A 19,522-nucleotide genomic window follows, 5' to 3' on the forward strand; every position below is an offset into this window, starting at 1 on the left:
TATTGACAAAAATAAATAGGAGCTTCACTTTGACAAAGTAGCGATTAATTCACTTCCACTATTGTGTCACAATTTGAAAAAGTACCACCCTCTAAACTGCGGATCCTACAGAAAATTCAAGCATATGCAAAACCACGTCACACTTATTTTTAAGAAAGAAAGTTTGTGGGCTGGTTTTCAATTAGATTACATCAACCCTCTAGCGGGAGGGGACCTTAAAATCTTAAATGAAACAGGGAGTTGAGTGATAAAGATCGTTTAACTAAGTTTTCAAAAATAGCATATACTTCATCTTTCTTTTTAATACTTTTGGAGAAGTGGAAGAGGGAAGATTTTGTATGTTTCAACGGTTTGTAATAAAACATAAAATTATTAAAAAATAAATTATTCCGATAAATTTTCGAAATACTGTCAATTATTTTCTTAGCAGTAATGAAGTAAAACAGTAATTATTTTTCACTCCGAAACTTTAAAATTTCTAAGCTCTATTTTAGAGACTTACTATTCTAGAAAACCCCAAGGATAAAAATTGATGAGCTAAATCGGTCTAACCTGGGGACAATCTATTGACTCCAGAAGCAAGTAGTGAATTTGATAAGAAAAAAACCTTACCAGTTAGATTTTTCTCAAGAATAGAGTTATAGTAAAAGCTATATTCAGCTCTTAGAGAAATAAATAATATGGTCTGTTCTCCTTACACAATTAACCAACAAATACAACTAAGTATTACCTACGTACAAACCGCTAGCAATATTAGAAGATATATACGGAGTATTATACTATAAGCTAAAAAATATCTACCATATCCTCACCACGGATCACAAGATCGTACCTTATTAATAGAAATTTCGTTGCTAAGTACAATAATATACTCAATGATCTATATCCAAACCTATCTGGACCCCCCCAAGGAAGTGTTGTAGGGCTGGTTCTGTACGTCATCTATACACCTCACCTACCAGTAAGTAGCAAAACAACAGTCGCTGATGACACTGCCATATCATCATCCCACAGTGATCCTACATATGCTCAAGGAGATTGCAGCTTTATCTGAGCAAGATCCAGATTTGGCTCAAACAGTCAGTTCATATCACGTCCATACTTTGAAAGAAAACATATTATATTGTCAAAATTATTTAAGTTGAACTTTAAGTTAACAGTAACGCAAGTTAACAGTGCGAAATACGTAGGACTACACATAGACCGAAGAATAACTTGACAGAAACAAATATTCACTTGCGAAAAAAGTTAGAATTCAAATCTGGAGGACAGAAGACAAAGAAGTTATTGTACAATTCAATGACAAGTACTGGAGCAGAGTGTCAATACATCAAAATAATTCAGCCGAACTGTTATGGCGGTTATATAAAAAATAAACCTCAATAAGCAGACTTCTATAGTTATAAGTAATTATTATCAACATAATGAAATGATTGTGAACTGTGTGACTTTAAAAATTAATAGACTTCAGTTCAGTAATGTCAATGTATTGAAATACTATAACAAAGTATTTTTGAAACAGTATCTATCACATTTCTCGCTAACTCTTGAAAAAGTCACATGTAATATTTTTGAAATTATGGTTAATAGACCCTAAAAATAAGTTATCAATCAACATTCCTCTCCATTTAAGCTTTTGAGTTGTCTTTGCATTGCTAGACGATTTAATTTAAATGGACTACAAAAGGTCTACATAAAAAATAAAATTGACATAACTTAGTTATAATCGCACACTTTTCATGGATAAGTCGAATCTCTGTCCTTTTCTAGTCTTGCTTTCAATAAGACTAGATTCACATGTATTTCCATAGGAATAATGAAAATTCAGCTGGATAACTGTTATATCCGAATTAATTCACAAACTTTATGAGATTTGTAGCTCAAAGTTCTCTAAAATACATCAGCACATAAATGCAAAGTACCAGCGAGTGTGAAATTATGATGTTGCACTTTAGTTCCGAAAACAACTGAGTCCAAACTGTTGGTGTTGGAATGGTGGTGAGTTGATTGAATAATATCAAACTGTACGTTAACGTCAGCACATTTAAATATTTGCTCTTAAGCGTGGCGCTATAATAATGCAAGCTAACAAGATGAAGACATCATGATTGTTTTGAAGTTGATACTATTGTTAAGGTGAATTTGTGCTTTCGGATAAAATGACAAACAATTTTGGATTTGGAGAATATACCTGATATGCATTTCTAGCAAACAGAGAAACTTTTTCTGTGACATTAAATCTGTTCAAATATCTACCTCAGACTGTAATTACGTAAAGCTTTCCTTTGACAATTTCAATGTTTCAGCTATAGCTATATCAGGAACAATGTTGACTCGCCAAATATTGCTATTTTTATAAGTTTTTTGCATTTATTATAATCGATACCATATAATGTTTTCAAGTGTAAACAGGTACGTGAAAATCTAAGTAAATAGTATTTCGGCAACTACATTTAGAAATATAGAAAAAAGAAAATAATTAACAAGATTTAATCTTAATGATAATTCGGGACACATGGGAAAATTTTCAGTATGATTACATATACTTAAAAACGAGGAAAAAAATTGAATTCATTATATAGCACAGCATTAAAATTATCTTTATCTACTGATCCAAACTAATCTTACGAAAAGCTATGCAGAATGTATAGAGCAGTATTAATTTAACTTTTCAAGTACCATAGAAGGATTTATGGATTTGATCAAATTTAAATAGCTTTTGAATCAGTGTTTGGGAATTAGACGTTGGTTTCAACTAGAATATCTGAATAATATTGTCACTAAAATACATACACAAAAGAATGGTTATAATTTTATAGATGTCCAAAATAAATAATAATAGCAAAGCATTACTGTTTGAAATAATCATCAATAGTAACAATTAAATTCAATAAGTTTCTAATTATTAGTTTTACATATATATATATATATATATATATATATATATGTATATATAATGTATGTATGTATATATATATATAATGTATGTATGTATATATATATATATATATATATATATATATATATATATATATATATTGTCGTATAAATAATAGTTGGGAGAAAATAGATGGGAATTTCCACATTATATATGCGGTAACTTTAAGAGGTAAGTAACCAACCTACTCGTATCTCAACTCTATCGCACTTGAATATGTTATAACCAAAATATCAAATAGAAGTTGAATGGTGTCCAGTTTGTGTGTGTCTAAGTTTCGGATCAATATATTTTATCCGCCTAAATTCTACATTGCCAAAATAAAATTTCAAACTTTCCGATTCAATAAATAGAATTGCAACTTTGCTACAAACTTTGTAACTTGCCTGGGCGATGGTGGAAGCGATAACAGACCATCTAATACCACATTTTATACCGAAACAAAGAAATAGCATTATCAATAAAACTGTTTCTTCACGCCCAACTACTCAAAAGCTAATAGGGAACAAAACGATCGATCTAAAGTTGTTTAACAAAAGAACAAGTACTTATTCCGTTAAAAAATACACAACAGACTTTCCATTTGGGAGAACAATAATTCAAAAACTTTTAATTCATTTGGAAAATAATGTATTGTTTCAATAATATTTAAATCCCGTCCGGGGTATAGGATTAACGACATAATTTGTTGTATGGAAGTTCACAAGCACGATGTGAAATTGTATCGTCTATGAGAAAAATTTGATTGTTTATTTAGAGAAAAATATGGCTGCAAATTATTGGATCCAGTAAAAAATTTAAAACAAGTAAAAAACATTTTCAACATGATCAGAATATGACAAACAATCTTTAAACGTGTGAGTGAATGAAGTCATTGAAACTTATCATAGCCTTACTAATTCTAGTTTTTTTTGTAACTGTGCACAATATACCTGCCCGGACCTCCATTCCGCTTTTCAAATGATCAATTCAGAAGAATACTTCATAGTAGCAAAATAAAACATGTGGCTCAACAGGTATGGGATCACTTTTTTAATTAATGGAAAAAACATTGTTCTCATCAGATAAAATGGAGAAATAGTTGTGGGAGGCAGGACCTGTAATTCATGTAAAAAACGCGGGTTTCCAATAAACTTTTTATTGTAGACCTTCACAAAGTACAGAGTTTGGAGGCGGCGATATTTTAAGATATGTTTGAAAAACTGACTTAACTGGGTCGTCTTTCAACAACGCTAGCTTCCTTGTGAGGAGCTTTTCTATAAAAGAAAATTAGGTTATATGGACATAATTTCACATCTAGTATTTTTAGTTGGCATTTTTGGGAAGTGTTTCTGAACATCTCACATTGATAACGATTACGACACTTTAGTTATTCTATAGATTGCCGAACCAAAAAAATTCTCAATTGATGATTGATCAATTTTGTGATAAATTCATCGTATGGAAGTTGTATATATCATTTATTTTTTATGTACTCAATTAGCATCAGTTTAATAGATCAAAATGCAAGGATTCCATTTTAGAATAGATAAAATTTATTTGCCCACCTCATTTCAATTTTCAGCTGACCAGTTAACGATGCTTTTTCGGTTTGTCGATCTCAGAGATTTCGAAAATATGAAAAATGAGCAACTTATTTTCTTTTGAGTAAATAATTATTTTCCAAATATCAAAGTATCATAATTCGATTTATTATTTAGTTTTGTGTGTATTTTCTTTTTATGAACAATTGGTATCGAGCATCACGTAGTTGTCCTTATATTTATTTTTTTTTATTCTTTCTTTGTCAATGAAAGATACCCCAAAATTTCATACCTTAACTACTTTAGAATCTAAAGTATGAATAGAAACAATAAATCCTCCGATTATTTATGAGAAAATCAATATTCAAACACGAAAATCTGAGAGAAGGTCTTTTGTTTTTCTAAGATTGAAATCATTGGGGTCTAAGTTTCCACCATTGAAAACTTTGAAACACGCAAGTATGAGATATCTGCATAAGTATAGAAGAAAATGTTTGATTTATTTCCTTATAGGTCCATTGTATTGAAATTTTATGAATATACTACTCTGAATAGCAAGATGAATAACCAATTATGGGAATATCATAATAATTGACTAGGACATTTCAAAGCATTCATTTTTTCTTATTACCTAGAACCACTTATTCGTTAACGATAGTTAGACAGCTTTAAATATTTTCAATACCTCATGAAGACAATAAAATAGTAATATATTAACATGAGAAATAAAGATCGAATGTGTTAAATTTGTTCAGATACCTCTGGTAAGTTTTTAATTCCTACATATAATTATTTAATAAATTTTTTCCTAAGGAATAGTTGGCATTGCACCGTACCAAAAAGCCTGATAGATATTTTTCGTGTTGTTGGTGCTCTGTTTTCATTTAATTTAATAATAATTTAATCAGTAAATGATAGTTTTCAATTATAAAGGCTTAGTTAGTGTGATGTACAAAATATTAAGAGACAACGGATCCCCCAAAAAGAGATTTTGGGTCACAAACCGTTAAATTTGTCTAAAGAAGTAATAACTTCTGTGAGGAAGACCATAGACTGTTTTTTGAGGAAAGAGTAATATACCACTACTAGAAATAATCGTATTGAAAACTGACTTGGTGAATTAATAAAGGGATCCCCTTTCCTGCACTCCGTAATAATTTAAGGGCATATTTACTGGAAAATGCTGTAAAGTACTCTGTAAACGACTTCTATTCTAATAATTATATTTAATTCTGGACATGCTGCATACTGCTTTAATTGTTGATATGGACCTATTTATTAATTATTACCTTTTACTATTACCTTTAATTTTATTACTCATTATGGTTTTATTTTGTATATTGAAATTTTATTTCAATTGTTTTATCTTTATTTAGTTATTTTTATGTTCGTTTTTTAGTTTTTACTTGCTTTTGTCTACAAATTGTAACAATAAAACATTTCTCTCTTCTCTCTCTTATTGATGTTAAAATAATTGAATTTTGGATTGAAGAGTACCCATATTTAAAGAACAGACATGATTTTTCAGATTCGAAGGCATGAAACAGAACAGTTTCTCATAGAAAGAAATATGTAGTGAAATTGCAACCATAAGATTCATTATTTAGGCAAGACCTGGATAAACGCAGGTCATACTGTGAATAAAATATTGGACGACAAAGACATTACAACTCTCAGAGCAACCCTTTTAGAGCACTTTCCAGTGGACTAAAGCGTCATTACGGTAAAGGTGGACACTCTGTTATCCTACACATAAGATCACATGACGGTTTTGTCTTTGATGGCTAGTTACACTTCGAATCAAAATATATTGGCAATTACCATCTCGACATGAATGTGAAGGTTTTTGGAGATTGGTTTGAGCAGTAGGCTATTGAATAAATATCTAACGACGTCGGCTAAGAAGTAATTGCAGAATGCCTTACTTTGAATATTGAAAAAATGATTTGGATATGTCGAAATCAGGAGTATTAATTTGAAGAGATGATAAGCAACGTGTAGTGAGACAGTAGAGAAACATGTAGATGAAATTACTGCACTTCATCCCCAATGAAATTATCGGAGAGAATCTAAATTAAATACTTAAATTAAATACTTTTCACATGCTGGGTATGGATTAAAAATGTAAAATTCTGATAATATGTAGGTGGTTATATTTCTCATTAAGCTTTGTAAAATTGGACTAATGTAAATTGTTTATAAAACTTCATTTTTGTACCTAAATATAGCTAAGATTTTTGAATATTTACAACTAGTTGAAAAAGGTACGACTATGAATTATTTTTCCATGTACTTTCCGAATGAACTATAGTCGGAATATAGATCGATCGTTATGTCTACTGTATTGAAATCCTCCCAAATATATTGAATACTGGTGATATATTGTAGTTTTTATTTTTGAGTCGTAATTTCTCTACAAATAGATGTCTATTATTGTCAGCATGTAATCGTTTGATGCAGATTCAAGATGATTTTTATTTCCTTGTCTGTATATGAATTGAATATATTTCATTATTATCATTTCACTGAAAGTTTTCTATTTTCATTGTGATCATATTTGGAATATTGGATATAAATATATTTAAACCACATTCCATCTAACAATAAAAGAAAACCTTAAAAACTTTTAGCGATAAGTTGAAAAGAAAAGTTGTCTAAGTCAGTAGAAAAAAAAGGAAATGGAAACAAATACAAATGGGAATTGAAACCCGAAATCCCTCAGCATACATCGTAAATATGGCAAACTAATATTTGAAAATTTCAACTTTAAACGTGCGTGACTGAAAGAGGAATTATAGGAGATTTTTTTTTATCAGGATGCTCCACGCTATCGGCGTATAGACATGTTTTTCAATTTTTGTCACTAATTGTTATGTTCATAATTTGTCGCAGTGATACAAACAAGTTCCATTAAACAATAATGTACAAGGTGTCATGAAAAAGTATTAGTTGTATATAACTGCTAACCGATTTTTATGAAATTTTTTATGCATGTTCAGTAGGTCTGAGAATCGACTACCATCTATTTTTCATACGTGATAAGTGGTAAGTATTGTCCACCCCTTCATTTTTTATTTCTTAGATGAAAGTTTTGGTTTAAATCTTTTTATGATACAGCATTCGAAAATACATACAACCCTAAATTTTTACCCTTATTATAAACCCTTATTTTTTATTTGTTAGCTATAAACTAATTTTTTGGCAAGATTTCCATTTTTATTTTGGCATGACTGAATAACAAAATATATATTACTCTCAATTTTTCACCCTTCTACGATGAACCTCTATTTTTCCATCGTGATATTTATTTCTATTTCTTATTTTATATACGGATTCACAATAGGGTTGCAAGATCAAATAATGGTACAATAAATTCTTATTCAGAGTTTATAATCTCAGTTTCCTTCATGTTTTTTTCCCAATTTAATTTCATCTTCCAGCCTCGCCGGTCGATAACTCATCAACTATCAATCGATCAGTGATTCCTTCAGGTGTCTAGCGTTGTCATCTTTCATCCAGCAAGCATCACGGAGTAGGGATGAGAACGAAGCCGGTCTCCTGTTTTACTCACTATACAGTTTTCGGCTATTTATCTTGTTTTATTTGTGTATCGATCGTAGCAGTGAATTTACAGGTATTATTTCAATTGTTCTGTGCAACTCTCATGTTAATTTTACTGTCATCGTTAATTCATCAATAATTTCCAGTGCAATAATAATCATTAATTCACAATTTATTGATAACTGATAAAGACATTTCTTACTCTCATTAGCTCGTGTTCTGAACGAGCTTCCGCCAACAATGGCTTTAATCGTACCTGTGCACATCACACTTAACATTTTTGGAAAATAATTTTAAATCAGTGCATATATATGTATATATATATATATATATATATATATATATATATATATATATATATATATATATATATATATATGTGTGTGTGTGTGTGTGTGTGTGTGTGTGTGTGTGTGTGTGTGTTTGTGTGTGTTTGTGTGTGTGTGTGTGTGTGTTTTATTATTGTTGTTTGCTTATTGTTTGGCAAGCCAAATAATAATAATAGAACGGATACAATATTAAGTCACTGTAATTTTATTTGATTTATTTACATGTTCTACGTACAGTCAGCAATGCCAGCAAGACGCAAAGGCGCCAATTTGAGTCGGCGAACAATTAAATCTAGAGTCATGCAAGATATAAGAGCACGAAGATCGGATAAACAAATCCAACAAAACAGATGCAGATGTGCGTATGAGTATGGAACAATTACAAATCACAATCGCAGGATGCACTAGATGAACGAAATCAACAAAAACAATTAGGAAGAGAAGGAGCGCGTAGATTCGTAGTTAACAGATGGAAAGCAATTGATCAACAACGTCAACAATTAGTTCGAGCATTAACATCAGATTAATTCCTCCAACTATTATTCCAGTATGTGTCTGTTTTCGAATATTGTTGTGCACTTGAAAGAGGCAGTCGGGATGTGTTGCTCATCAGGAGAAGAGTAATTAACGGAAATACCACCTGAACCATTGCACGGCTCACTTATCAGTTCATTTCTCTTTTAATTATAATTATATCGCCACACACTTACACTTAAGATTTCAAGTATAATCTGTACAAGTGGAATAAAATTTGATGTAGTTTCAATCACTACATTGCGTTGTTGAATAAAATAAAAGTTATAAACTAAAACTCAGTCGACAAAGACAGTATCTGTGGCTTTTCCAAAAGTGTGAGAAATTATATGTTTGCGCTGGTATTTTGGGACACCATTCCCAATCATTCCTGATGACAGATGATGACACTAAAATACATCGTTCCCATTGTTGCCAAAAGTCATCTTACGCAATCAATTGAAGCGAATACTTTCTATTCGGACTTCGACACTGGTCAAGAATTTTTTATGTATAGCTGTATACAGGGTAATTCATTAAGAATGTCCAATCTCTGAACTGTAGATTCTAGACCTCAAAATATGATGATTCTGCTCAACATGTCTTGTGCAAATATTGCTAGCTTACGAAAGTTAAAATTTAAATTTTGATTTTCGCAGAAATTTTTTATGTTTTCACAATTTTTTTTGAAAATTGGCAATTTTACGTTCTTTGGCATGAGAATTCATAATTTGCACTCTAATTTAACATTGCTAATAGAGGGCGCTAGTTACACTTGTTTTTGTTAATTAAATCAAAGTAAACATTTTTTGGGCTAAACTTACTACAATAATAAAAAATATAAAAAGCGTTAATTTCTACAAAAAAAATGTTACTCTTCTTTGATTCGGGTAATTCAATCGGTTATCAAGTTATTTGATTCTAAAAAGTTCTAAATTTTAATTTTTTCATATAAAATTTTTATTATTCCTAAAAATGTAACAATAACAAATTTGTAAACAAAAATAAAAAACTTCAAAGCAAATGCTCAAAATGCCCACTTTTCACTTCAATACACTTTATGATCTGCTTTCGTAAAGATCTCTTAATATCAAAATCACATTCGTGAATTAAGGCGTGGTTCAATTTTTCGTTTTCTTTTCAATCAGAACTTGTGTAGCTATTAGACAGTTTGTGTAGAGTTTAATTTTTCGTTTTTTTTTAAGTAGGCATGTATCACTTTTAGACAGTTGATGAGATGAGATGCGCGATATGATTTGTGTGCTTGCTCAGTTAAATTATAGTGGTCCAGCTGCGGCTCGAAGATATTCACAATTATACCCAAATCTAATGCAACCCAATTACAAACTATACCGAAATCTTAACAATCGCTAAGGTGAAACGGGGTCTTTACGCTCTAAAACTGAGCACGGTGCTACAAAAGAAAACACTGCCGATGAAGAAGATGAAATTTTAATTTGTGTTACGAGGAATCCAGATATCAGTACTCGCCGATTAAGTCTGCAAACAGGTATAAGCCAATGATCTATTTTTAGAATACTGAAGAGGGAAAAATTGCATCCATATCATTACACTCCTGTTCAGAATTTATTACCTCAAGATTTACCTAAGCGTCTACAATTTGCCCATTTTTTGCAAGATAAACAAAATGTTAACCCAGAATTTCTGGATACAATTTTTTTTACTGATGAGGCAACATTTAGCAGACGAGGAATATTTAATTATAAAAATAATCATTTGTGGGATTCTGAAAATTCACATGCTATGAGGGAAACCTATTTTCAGCACGAGTTTAAGGTTAACATTTGGTGTGGTGTAATATGTGGGTATTTAATAGGTCCTTTTGAACTGCTAACCAATTTAAATGGACCTCTTTATTTAGATATCTTCAAGAACATTTACACGAATTACTAGAGGATATATCTCTCGCTTTAAGGCAAAATATGTGGTTTTCGCACGACCGACGGAGCACCACCACATTATTTTTTACAAGTTCGTCAATACTTAAACGAACAGTTTAACAGAAATTGAGTTTGCTTGGCTACCTAGAGGCCCTGATTTATATCCTTTGGATTTTTCAATTTCGTCGCAAATGAAGGCATTAGTTTACAAAGAAAAAATTACTTCTCTTCCACAACTGCGACGGAAAATAGAAGAAGCCGCGGATGTAATTAAAAATAATAGACAAGGATTATTTGATATTAAGAAATCTTTATGAAAGCGGATCATAAAGTATATTGAAGTAAATGGGGGGCATTTTGAGAATTTGATTTGAAGTTTTTTATTTTTGTTTACAAATTTGTCATTGTTACATTTTTAAGGAATAATAAAAATAACCGATTGAGTTACAAAAATCAAAAAAGAGTAACTTTTTTTGTAGAACTCAACGCTTTAATATTTTTTTATTATTTCAGTTGTAAGTTTAGCCCAAAAAAAGTTTATTTTGATCTAATTAACACAAACAAGTGTAACTAGCGCCCTCTATTAGCAATGTTGAAAGAGTGAAAATTATGATTCCTCATGCCAAAAAACGTAAAATTGCCAATTTTCAAAGAGAAATTGTGAAAACATAAAAAATTTCTGCGAAAATCAAAAACACCCCGTATTTCGTAAGCGAGCAATATTTGCACAAGGCATGTTGAGCAGAATCATCATATTTTGAGGTCTAGAATCTACAGTTCAAAGATTGGACATTCTTAATGAATCACCCTGTATTTTCGTGAATCTTTACAACAAATTAAGTTTGCCATTATCACTTATTCCATATATATTTCATGAAATTCAATTGAGCGACTTGCTTCAGCAATTGTGCACACTCAATATTAATATTTGAATAAATAATATTGGATTTTTGATATTTCGACTCAATTTCGATTTTCTCAATAATATAATCCGACATTGACAGCTCCGATATATAAAAATACAAATATCAAAATATTATTTGCTGCAATCATATGAATATTTTCCAACTTTGATTGTTGAAATATTAGTAATAATATAAATAACAAGGAGCAATTATTAATTCAAATTATTTATAAATACATTTGATTTTAGAAAATCTAAATATATTATATTATACTCAAATTCTGAAAATTTTCTTTTTTGTGTTTGATTTTTTTTTCTTCTATAATAATGATATAATGTTAACAGTACCACTACTGAAATGGAAAACTATATTTACAATTACAATTACAATTTGTTTTTCGTTATTTCTCTTTTCCACTAATAACTTAAAGAGTTTATACTATCCTCTTTATGATTCACTTTGATTTTAATTGATTAATGTAATAACTATTATATAATGAGTATTTCACATTCCAATGTTCAACATCTTTTTTGTTTATTGATTGATCATAATACTTGTTGTAGTTTGTCTAGGATTTTTTGTGTTCTTCAGAAGAATTATCTTCTTAGTACTCTCATTGCTTTTACAAAAGTTCTGCCTCTAAATTAAAGATGTCATAGTTAAATATCTCTAGAAGAGGCTAATATTCAATGATCTATTTCGTGAAAAGGGATAGTATGAATTACACTTTATATATATCAAGGAGCAAGTTGATTGTTTATAAAAATATTGTGTTAACTTAATAATTTCCACCTAAAAATAGTAGGTTAAAAATGGGCAATCATGTAGAAACTGCACGAATAAAAGAATGTTTTAACAATACCATACAGCAACTGAATAATCTAAAACTCAACTAATAATAAATAATAGTGAACTCAATAGAGTTAAATATGAGAAATTTATTTAATTTAAATTGTAAGTTTTCTTCTCAAAAAGGACCAATAAATTACCTATTGACAGGAAAGTACATAAAAAACATGAGTATTATCAGGAAAAACTGACAAGAAATGATGAGGTAAATAGTATTCTTAAAATAGCTCAAGTTATAGACAAACTTGATACTTTTTCCTATAAACTTAAATACTGAAAATGAAACTTCTCAGCATTAACAATTTTGAAACGTTAAAATCATACTGCTCCTTTCTATGACCCAGTGAGGACGCATAATTAAACTACAGCTATATTCACTCTAATTGAAAATCTCAATAAATATTTCAGCACCAAAAGAATACTCCGTCAGATATTTATTGTGAAATTCGATTAAATCCTTTTTCTGAAAAACCGCTTGAGATTTATGTGGCTTTGTGGTAGTTGACATTCTTACCGCGGATACTTTTCGAACAAAATTGTACCCTTGAGAGCCCTTATCAGCCTGACCCTGTATCACTAGTGTCTTTACTTCCGTCGATTTTTAGTCGTTTTTTGAATTACTCTTCCTTCTAGCAGGTACACAACTGTACCCTATTTTAAATTCATGGAATTTTTTGACGGTGTTCTCATACAAATATTAAATTTAACTGTGTTGTTGAACAATATATTTATAGGGATTAGTATCATTTCGTTTGAACATATGCATTTCTCCATAAATTGATCTTGTCTATGATTGGGATAATTTCAAAAATTTCCACAATATCCAAAGAAAAATGAACACAAAAATGAATCCATCACAATGCTACTAGTTCTTATTACTCTCATGTAACTAATGCGAAAGTTTAATAATAATAGATGAACAAAAATGTGTACTTCATTATGAATACTGCTAATAATCTCTCTTGAATAAATCATGCTTATAAAATACTCAAGATACATTTTAAGCTAAATAATAAATAGAATCAAAACATTTTCTGTTCACTATAAATTGCCAATATTTAGCATTTCATAAAAGTATCTAAGATACAGTTTCACGAATACAAAGGAATTTGTATGAATAGGTTTTGAAACCGTAAAATAATCTATAGTGACAACTATTAGTTCAATATCCCTTGATAGATAAATTTCAGCTCATTTCCGAACCTGAAAAATCCCAGGACAAATGAGACTCATCCTACTAAATACCTATGATGAGTTCTAAAAAAATGAGTACGTTATCGTGTCTTGCAACTTGTTCCGCAATAGATATTTCCATTGCGACATTATATCGTAAAGTCTGGAGCTCCAAATTTTTATGAAGTTTGTGAACTTCAGCTTCAACAATTATTTCTTGTAATATTTACATTAGGCTGATTTCTACGATACAACCAAATCTCCTGACTGTGAAACTGTCACACTGTTGTGTGTAATTTTATTGAAATGACATTAAATCCACATAATGCCCATATAATAATATCTCTATAATTTAATTTCTTAAAATAATACAAATTAAATTGAAATAATGTTTATTCTTCCAAAAAAAAAAAAAATAATTAATCTAAACTTGTTGATCATCCGAAGGAATCAGAGGCTGTAAAGTTCATGCAACTTATATCCAAATTTTCCAATAACTAAATAATTTTGAGGATTTTGAATTTCAGAAGCGAGCCGAGAAATGTGCAGCCTTCGTGAAATTTCTATTCAGACAATTAAAGATTAAATTTAATATTCCAACAAATTCATGTCGAATTCTAGGTGTAAGGAAATTTTCCTCTAGCTCTATTTCCTATTTAAAATTCAAATTTAGGATGCTAAAACTAGGAATCTGAAATTTACCATAAGTAGTTTTATTAATAATTCTTTCGGTACAGAGAGGCCTGTCCATCTTGCCTTAATATAATTCAACTGAATTCATTTCATTCCACATATAGTTGTACTCAATGCGAAATAATTTTTTTTAATATCTGAAATATATGTACTTAATCATTGCTCGTAGAGAATGTCTGATGAAAAGACTTTTGAATACTTGCATATAATTATTATAATGTCTCATTTTGGAAATAAAGAGTAATACAAGCCAAAAGGAACTGAGAGATACGATTTACGGAATAGTACAACATAAAGAAGAAATAACAAGAATAGAGATATAAGAATAAAAATAAAAGTGGAAATGGCGATATTGAAAATGTCAAAATACTGCAGACGGGAAGTTCGTAATTAGAATCATTTTAAGAACACCGAACACAAATATATGTTGTTTTCTAGGTATACAGGTATATAACGTTAAGAAAGTCACAAGCAGACATAAAGTCGTCATAAATATATCAAAATGGAATTACTCAGGCTCTAGCCAACCTCTTCTAAATATGTATACTCAAATCGTAAGTGATAATTTTATATCAATTTCAACCGCAGTTGCCTTTGACGGGGAGGCCAAAAAGTAGCTTATAACAATATGAAAAAACTTCAAAAGATACATCTAAATAGTAATGAACAATAAACTGAAATATTAGGGAAAAAGATATGACTGATATAATACAATATCGGCTCTTAAAACACTTGCCCCAATATCGAGAAAATATCGAACGATTAGGAAAATAGTATAAGCGTACAAAACAATAAACAGTGAAATCGATGCTGTCTAAGATACTGTACTGTAAATTCTTGAGCGAAACAATTGTACAGTTTAGAAATAAGAGAATGCTGGAGCTCAAAATGAATGTCGACAGGTTATTTATTTCCAAAAATGAGCACTCATATGAATAGAAAAACAAATGATACAGGAATTAGATGATACAAATACACATCGAAGGACTCATTATAATGGAATAATATTCCTTATAATGTTTTGTATTGGAAGAATGTGAGAAAAATGATGGAAACATTAGAAAATATAATCTAAAATATGACAGAAAAATTCTATAGTTCATAATCACATAAGAAGCTAACTTTATCTCAAGCAAATATTTTCTTCTACAATAAATAGTATATTATTTAGCAAACGTATAATTATGGCTACCGCCCACTAAGATCAAATTGCAATGTGGAGACAAGAGTTGTACCATCTACTAGATAAAGTACAAGGTTTTTATTATAATGAAAACTAGCATAATGTTTGTTAGTTTAGTTTTCGTTTCCTCTTTAACTTTATAATTTATATTGTAATAACTGCTTTACTGCTGTAACGCAGCTAATCTCCGGAACGGATACCCTATGTACAATTCGCGATTTTTTAATTTTAAAATTGTTGCCATATGCTTTCTCATGGTAGATATTTTGCTAATAGCTATTTATTCTTTGAAACATCAGCCATTCTGCTAATTTAAAAATAATGATTGATAATTTCGTGAAAGGTATTGTCACTATAAGAGCTACATTCTAATTCTCTGTACCTTAGATAGAAAGCCTCTCATTAGTCCCATGGCTAAGGTTACCTCACAAAATAATTTTGTTAAATTTTAAAACCTCGTTAATGTAACGATATCTTTTTTATGTTAGGTATCATTTGGCGTTTCATTAAGAAATTCACTGACTTCTTTAGGGACTAAATTTTTTTTTGTTAATGGCACTGGGACTAACGTTTAGATTATGCCTGTGACTTCATGCTAGTCTCTAGATGGATGCTTCGGTGAATATTCAATATACCGTTAGAATGATACGCCGACAATATTGGTGATAATTTTTTTTTCGAATTCAAAAAAATACTAGAATAACATTTTGAGAGAGTGACGATGTTTTTTTCGAGAGAACTTTTGTAAACCGAATCATATTTACCTTTTGACTCTGATTTATTACTAATATTTCTCTAGATCATACACTCCAAAAACTCACAAGCTAACTGACATGTACCTACCTATTTGCCAAAATTAATGCATCGATTTTGTAATAGATAATGAATAATTATTTTTCATTTCAATATGGTACTGCATAGCATTATTTCATAGAAGTCGCATATTTAATTATTATATCAATTGATAGTTGGGAATAAAGCTCCTTTGGTGCTGTCAAAAGATTACCCTTTTATGTCATTAACTTTTCCTTTTCTATAATTTAGGTTATTTCAATATTCTTTGGCGAACAATTCATGAAAAAAAAATTCGAACCCGCATCGACCAATTAATTGTTCTATAACCCACCTTTCTTTCTCCTTTCCACGGAAATTGCTTGGCCATCCTCTCTCCGCCACATGATTTTTGGCGTAGGAAATCCGTCCGCTTTACACGTCAAACTAATATTCTGATTTTCTCGGACTGCCACAGTTGATTGAGTGCTCTCAGTATCAATTATGTTTGGTGGAACTGGAAAGAAAATCGAAGGTGAGTCGCTTCATTTTTAAATGTTTACTATTGTATATGTACGTAATTCTCATGTGTTGTGTATTGTATCAATATGTAATAGTCAATAAAGTTAATTAACTTAAAAGAGTTAAACATGAATTTTCAAGTACACTAAACAAATTGGGGAATAATAATGAGATATTTAAGCGCAGAAAATTTTGTTTTCTTTTGTGTTAGTTTTGGACACATGTGTTACAATTGTTTCATTGGATCCTAGAGATGTTTCTAATAACAAAAATCCAGTTCTCAAGAAAGTTTGCTCCTGACAATATGCGAGCTTGTGAACAATATTTATTTCAACAGCTCCTTAGATTCCATTTTCTTTTAAAATATTTAAGATAAATTGATTCACTGAAATTAAACATTTGAAAATAGAATGAAGGTAGTACACGTTTTAATCAAATGTTGAGAATTTGTTTTATTTGCGAAACTCAATATAACTAGGAAAATATTTGAAAAACCTATAAAGAAAAAATATAATATATGAGATGAATTTTATCATGAGTTTCATTAAAGTAGAAACAATGTTAACAAAAATATTGGAACTTATATCAAATTCCAATATGCACTCTTCACATTGATGAATAAAACAAAAATTAATGAAGTTAATATCAAATTGAACTAATTTAGCATTAGTTATGAGGTTAATATTGAAATGGTTTTTTAAGTAGTACTATCGCCTAAAATCAGTAACTACACCAAAAAGCAGTAGACAGCAGATTAACTTCTCGGAATATTTTCTGATAAACTAATTGATATCCTAGTCAATTTATTATTAAAACTTTTCAGTGCCTGAAATGAATTGAAAGATGTATTGGATTTCCGAATCATCCCAACCCATCCCATCATCCCAGCATCCCATTCATCTATATATATATATATATATATATATATATATATATATATATATATATATATACAAGGTGATTCATTAAGAACTTAAACAATTCTCTGAACTCTAGATTCTAGACCTCAAAATATGATGATTCTGCTCAACATGCCCTATGTAAATATTGCAAATATTGCTAGTGTTCAAAGTTTTAATTTAAATTTTTATTTTTGCAATATTTTGTTATGTTTTCACAATTTCTCTTTGAAAATTGGCAATTTCACGTTTTTTGGCATGAGAAATCATAATTTGCAATCTAATTTAACATTGCTAATAGAGGGCGCTAGTTACACTTGTTTCTGTTAATTAAATCAAAGTAAACTTTTATGGGCTGAAATTACAACTAAAATAATAAGGAAATATTAAAAAACGTTAAATTCTACAGAAAAAAGTTACTCTTCTTTGAATCGTGTAACTCAATCGGTTATCGAGTTATTTGATTCTAAATAGTTCAGTAAATTTCAATTTTTTCATAAAAAAATTTTATTATTCTTTAAATATGTAACAATAACAAATTTGTAAACAAAAATAGAAAACTTCAAAGCAAATGCTCAAAATGCACACCATTTACTTCAATGCAGTTTATGATCCGCTTTCATAAAGATCTCTTAACATCAAATAATCCTTGTCTATTATTTTTAATTACATCCGCTGCTTCTTCTATTTTCTGTCGCAGTTCTGGAAAGAAGTGATTTTTTCTTTGTAAACTAATGCCTTCATTTGCGACCAAATTGAAAAATCCAAAAGATTTAAATCAGGGCTTCTTGGTTGTCAAACAAACTCACTTCCTCGACCAATCCATCGATGCGGAAACTGTTCGTTTAAGTATTGACCAACTTGTAAAGAATAATGTGGTGGTGCTCCGTCGTGCAAAAACCACATCTTTTGTCTTAAAGCGAGAGGTATATCCTCTAGTAATTCTTGTAAATGTTCTTTGTGAATTGTGAAAAAAATATTACGAAAATCAAAATTTAAACTTTGAACACCCCGTATCTCGAAAACTAGCAATATTTGCATAAGGCATGTTTAGCAGAATCGTCATATTTTGAGGTCTAGAATCTACAGTTCAGAAATTGGACATTCTTAATGAATCATCCTGTATATATATATATATATATATATATATATATATATATATATATATATATGTATGTATGTATGTATGTATTTTTTAATCTGTTTTCCGAAAAAGAAACAAAACTGAATTGGATGTAATAACTTTGAACAAACAAAACCTGAGGGAGGATGAAAGAAAACAATCTTAAAGTAATTTCCAGTATAGTATGGTGGAATCCACTAGCGTATTCTTAGAAAAATGGGAGGTATTGAAAAATAGAAAGAGAAAAATGGAAAATAGATGTTACAAATTGCGGTTCTATTGTAGAAAAAGTTAATGAAATAATTTGTCATTCGTTATGGATTGTTCTATTCGTTCATTGGAATCATATTTTAATGGCGCCCTCTTTTCATTATCAACCACGGACCATATTTTTACTGATATCATAAAATAAATCCCTAATATTTCTGTATACACAATATGGAAATTTATCGTGTTTTGTGGGATAAAGAACTTCATCTCGATCATCATCCGATTATCTTTTGGAAGATGTTTGAGGTCCATTGCTTCATTACGTATCTATAATAGAATGCTGCACATAAGCTTTTTGAAGCAATTGCATAAGAGCCATCAGGTATAGTGTAATAGTTAAAAATATAATTATGAGAATTCAATACATAA

At 29.9% G+C, this 19,522-nt stretch overlaps 1 protein-coding gene across 1 annotated transcript in view; it reads right to left on the reverse strand.

Annotated features, from left to right (window-relative positions):
- Window positions 1–19,522, reverse strand: part of LOC130890665 (lachesin) — a 397,611-nt gene that overhangs the window by 173,775 nt on the left and 204,314 nt on the right. Inside the window, exon 4 of the mRNA XM_057794881.1 lies at window positions 16,695–16,856. Coding sequence (XP_057650864.1) covers window positions 16,695–16,856 — 162 coding nt within the window. The remainder of the gene's footprint in view (window positions 1–16,694; window positions 16,857–19,522) is intronic.

This window comes from Diorhabda carinulata, chromosome 1 (assembly GCF_026250575.1).
Source record: "Diorhabda carinulata isolate Delta chromosome 1, icDioCari1.1, whole genome shotgun sequence".
In the NCBI taxonomy this organism is placed as follows: domain Eukaryota; kingdom Metazoa; phylum Arthropoda; class Insecta; order Coleoptera; family Chrysomelidae; genus Diorhabda; species Diorhabda carinulata.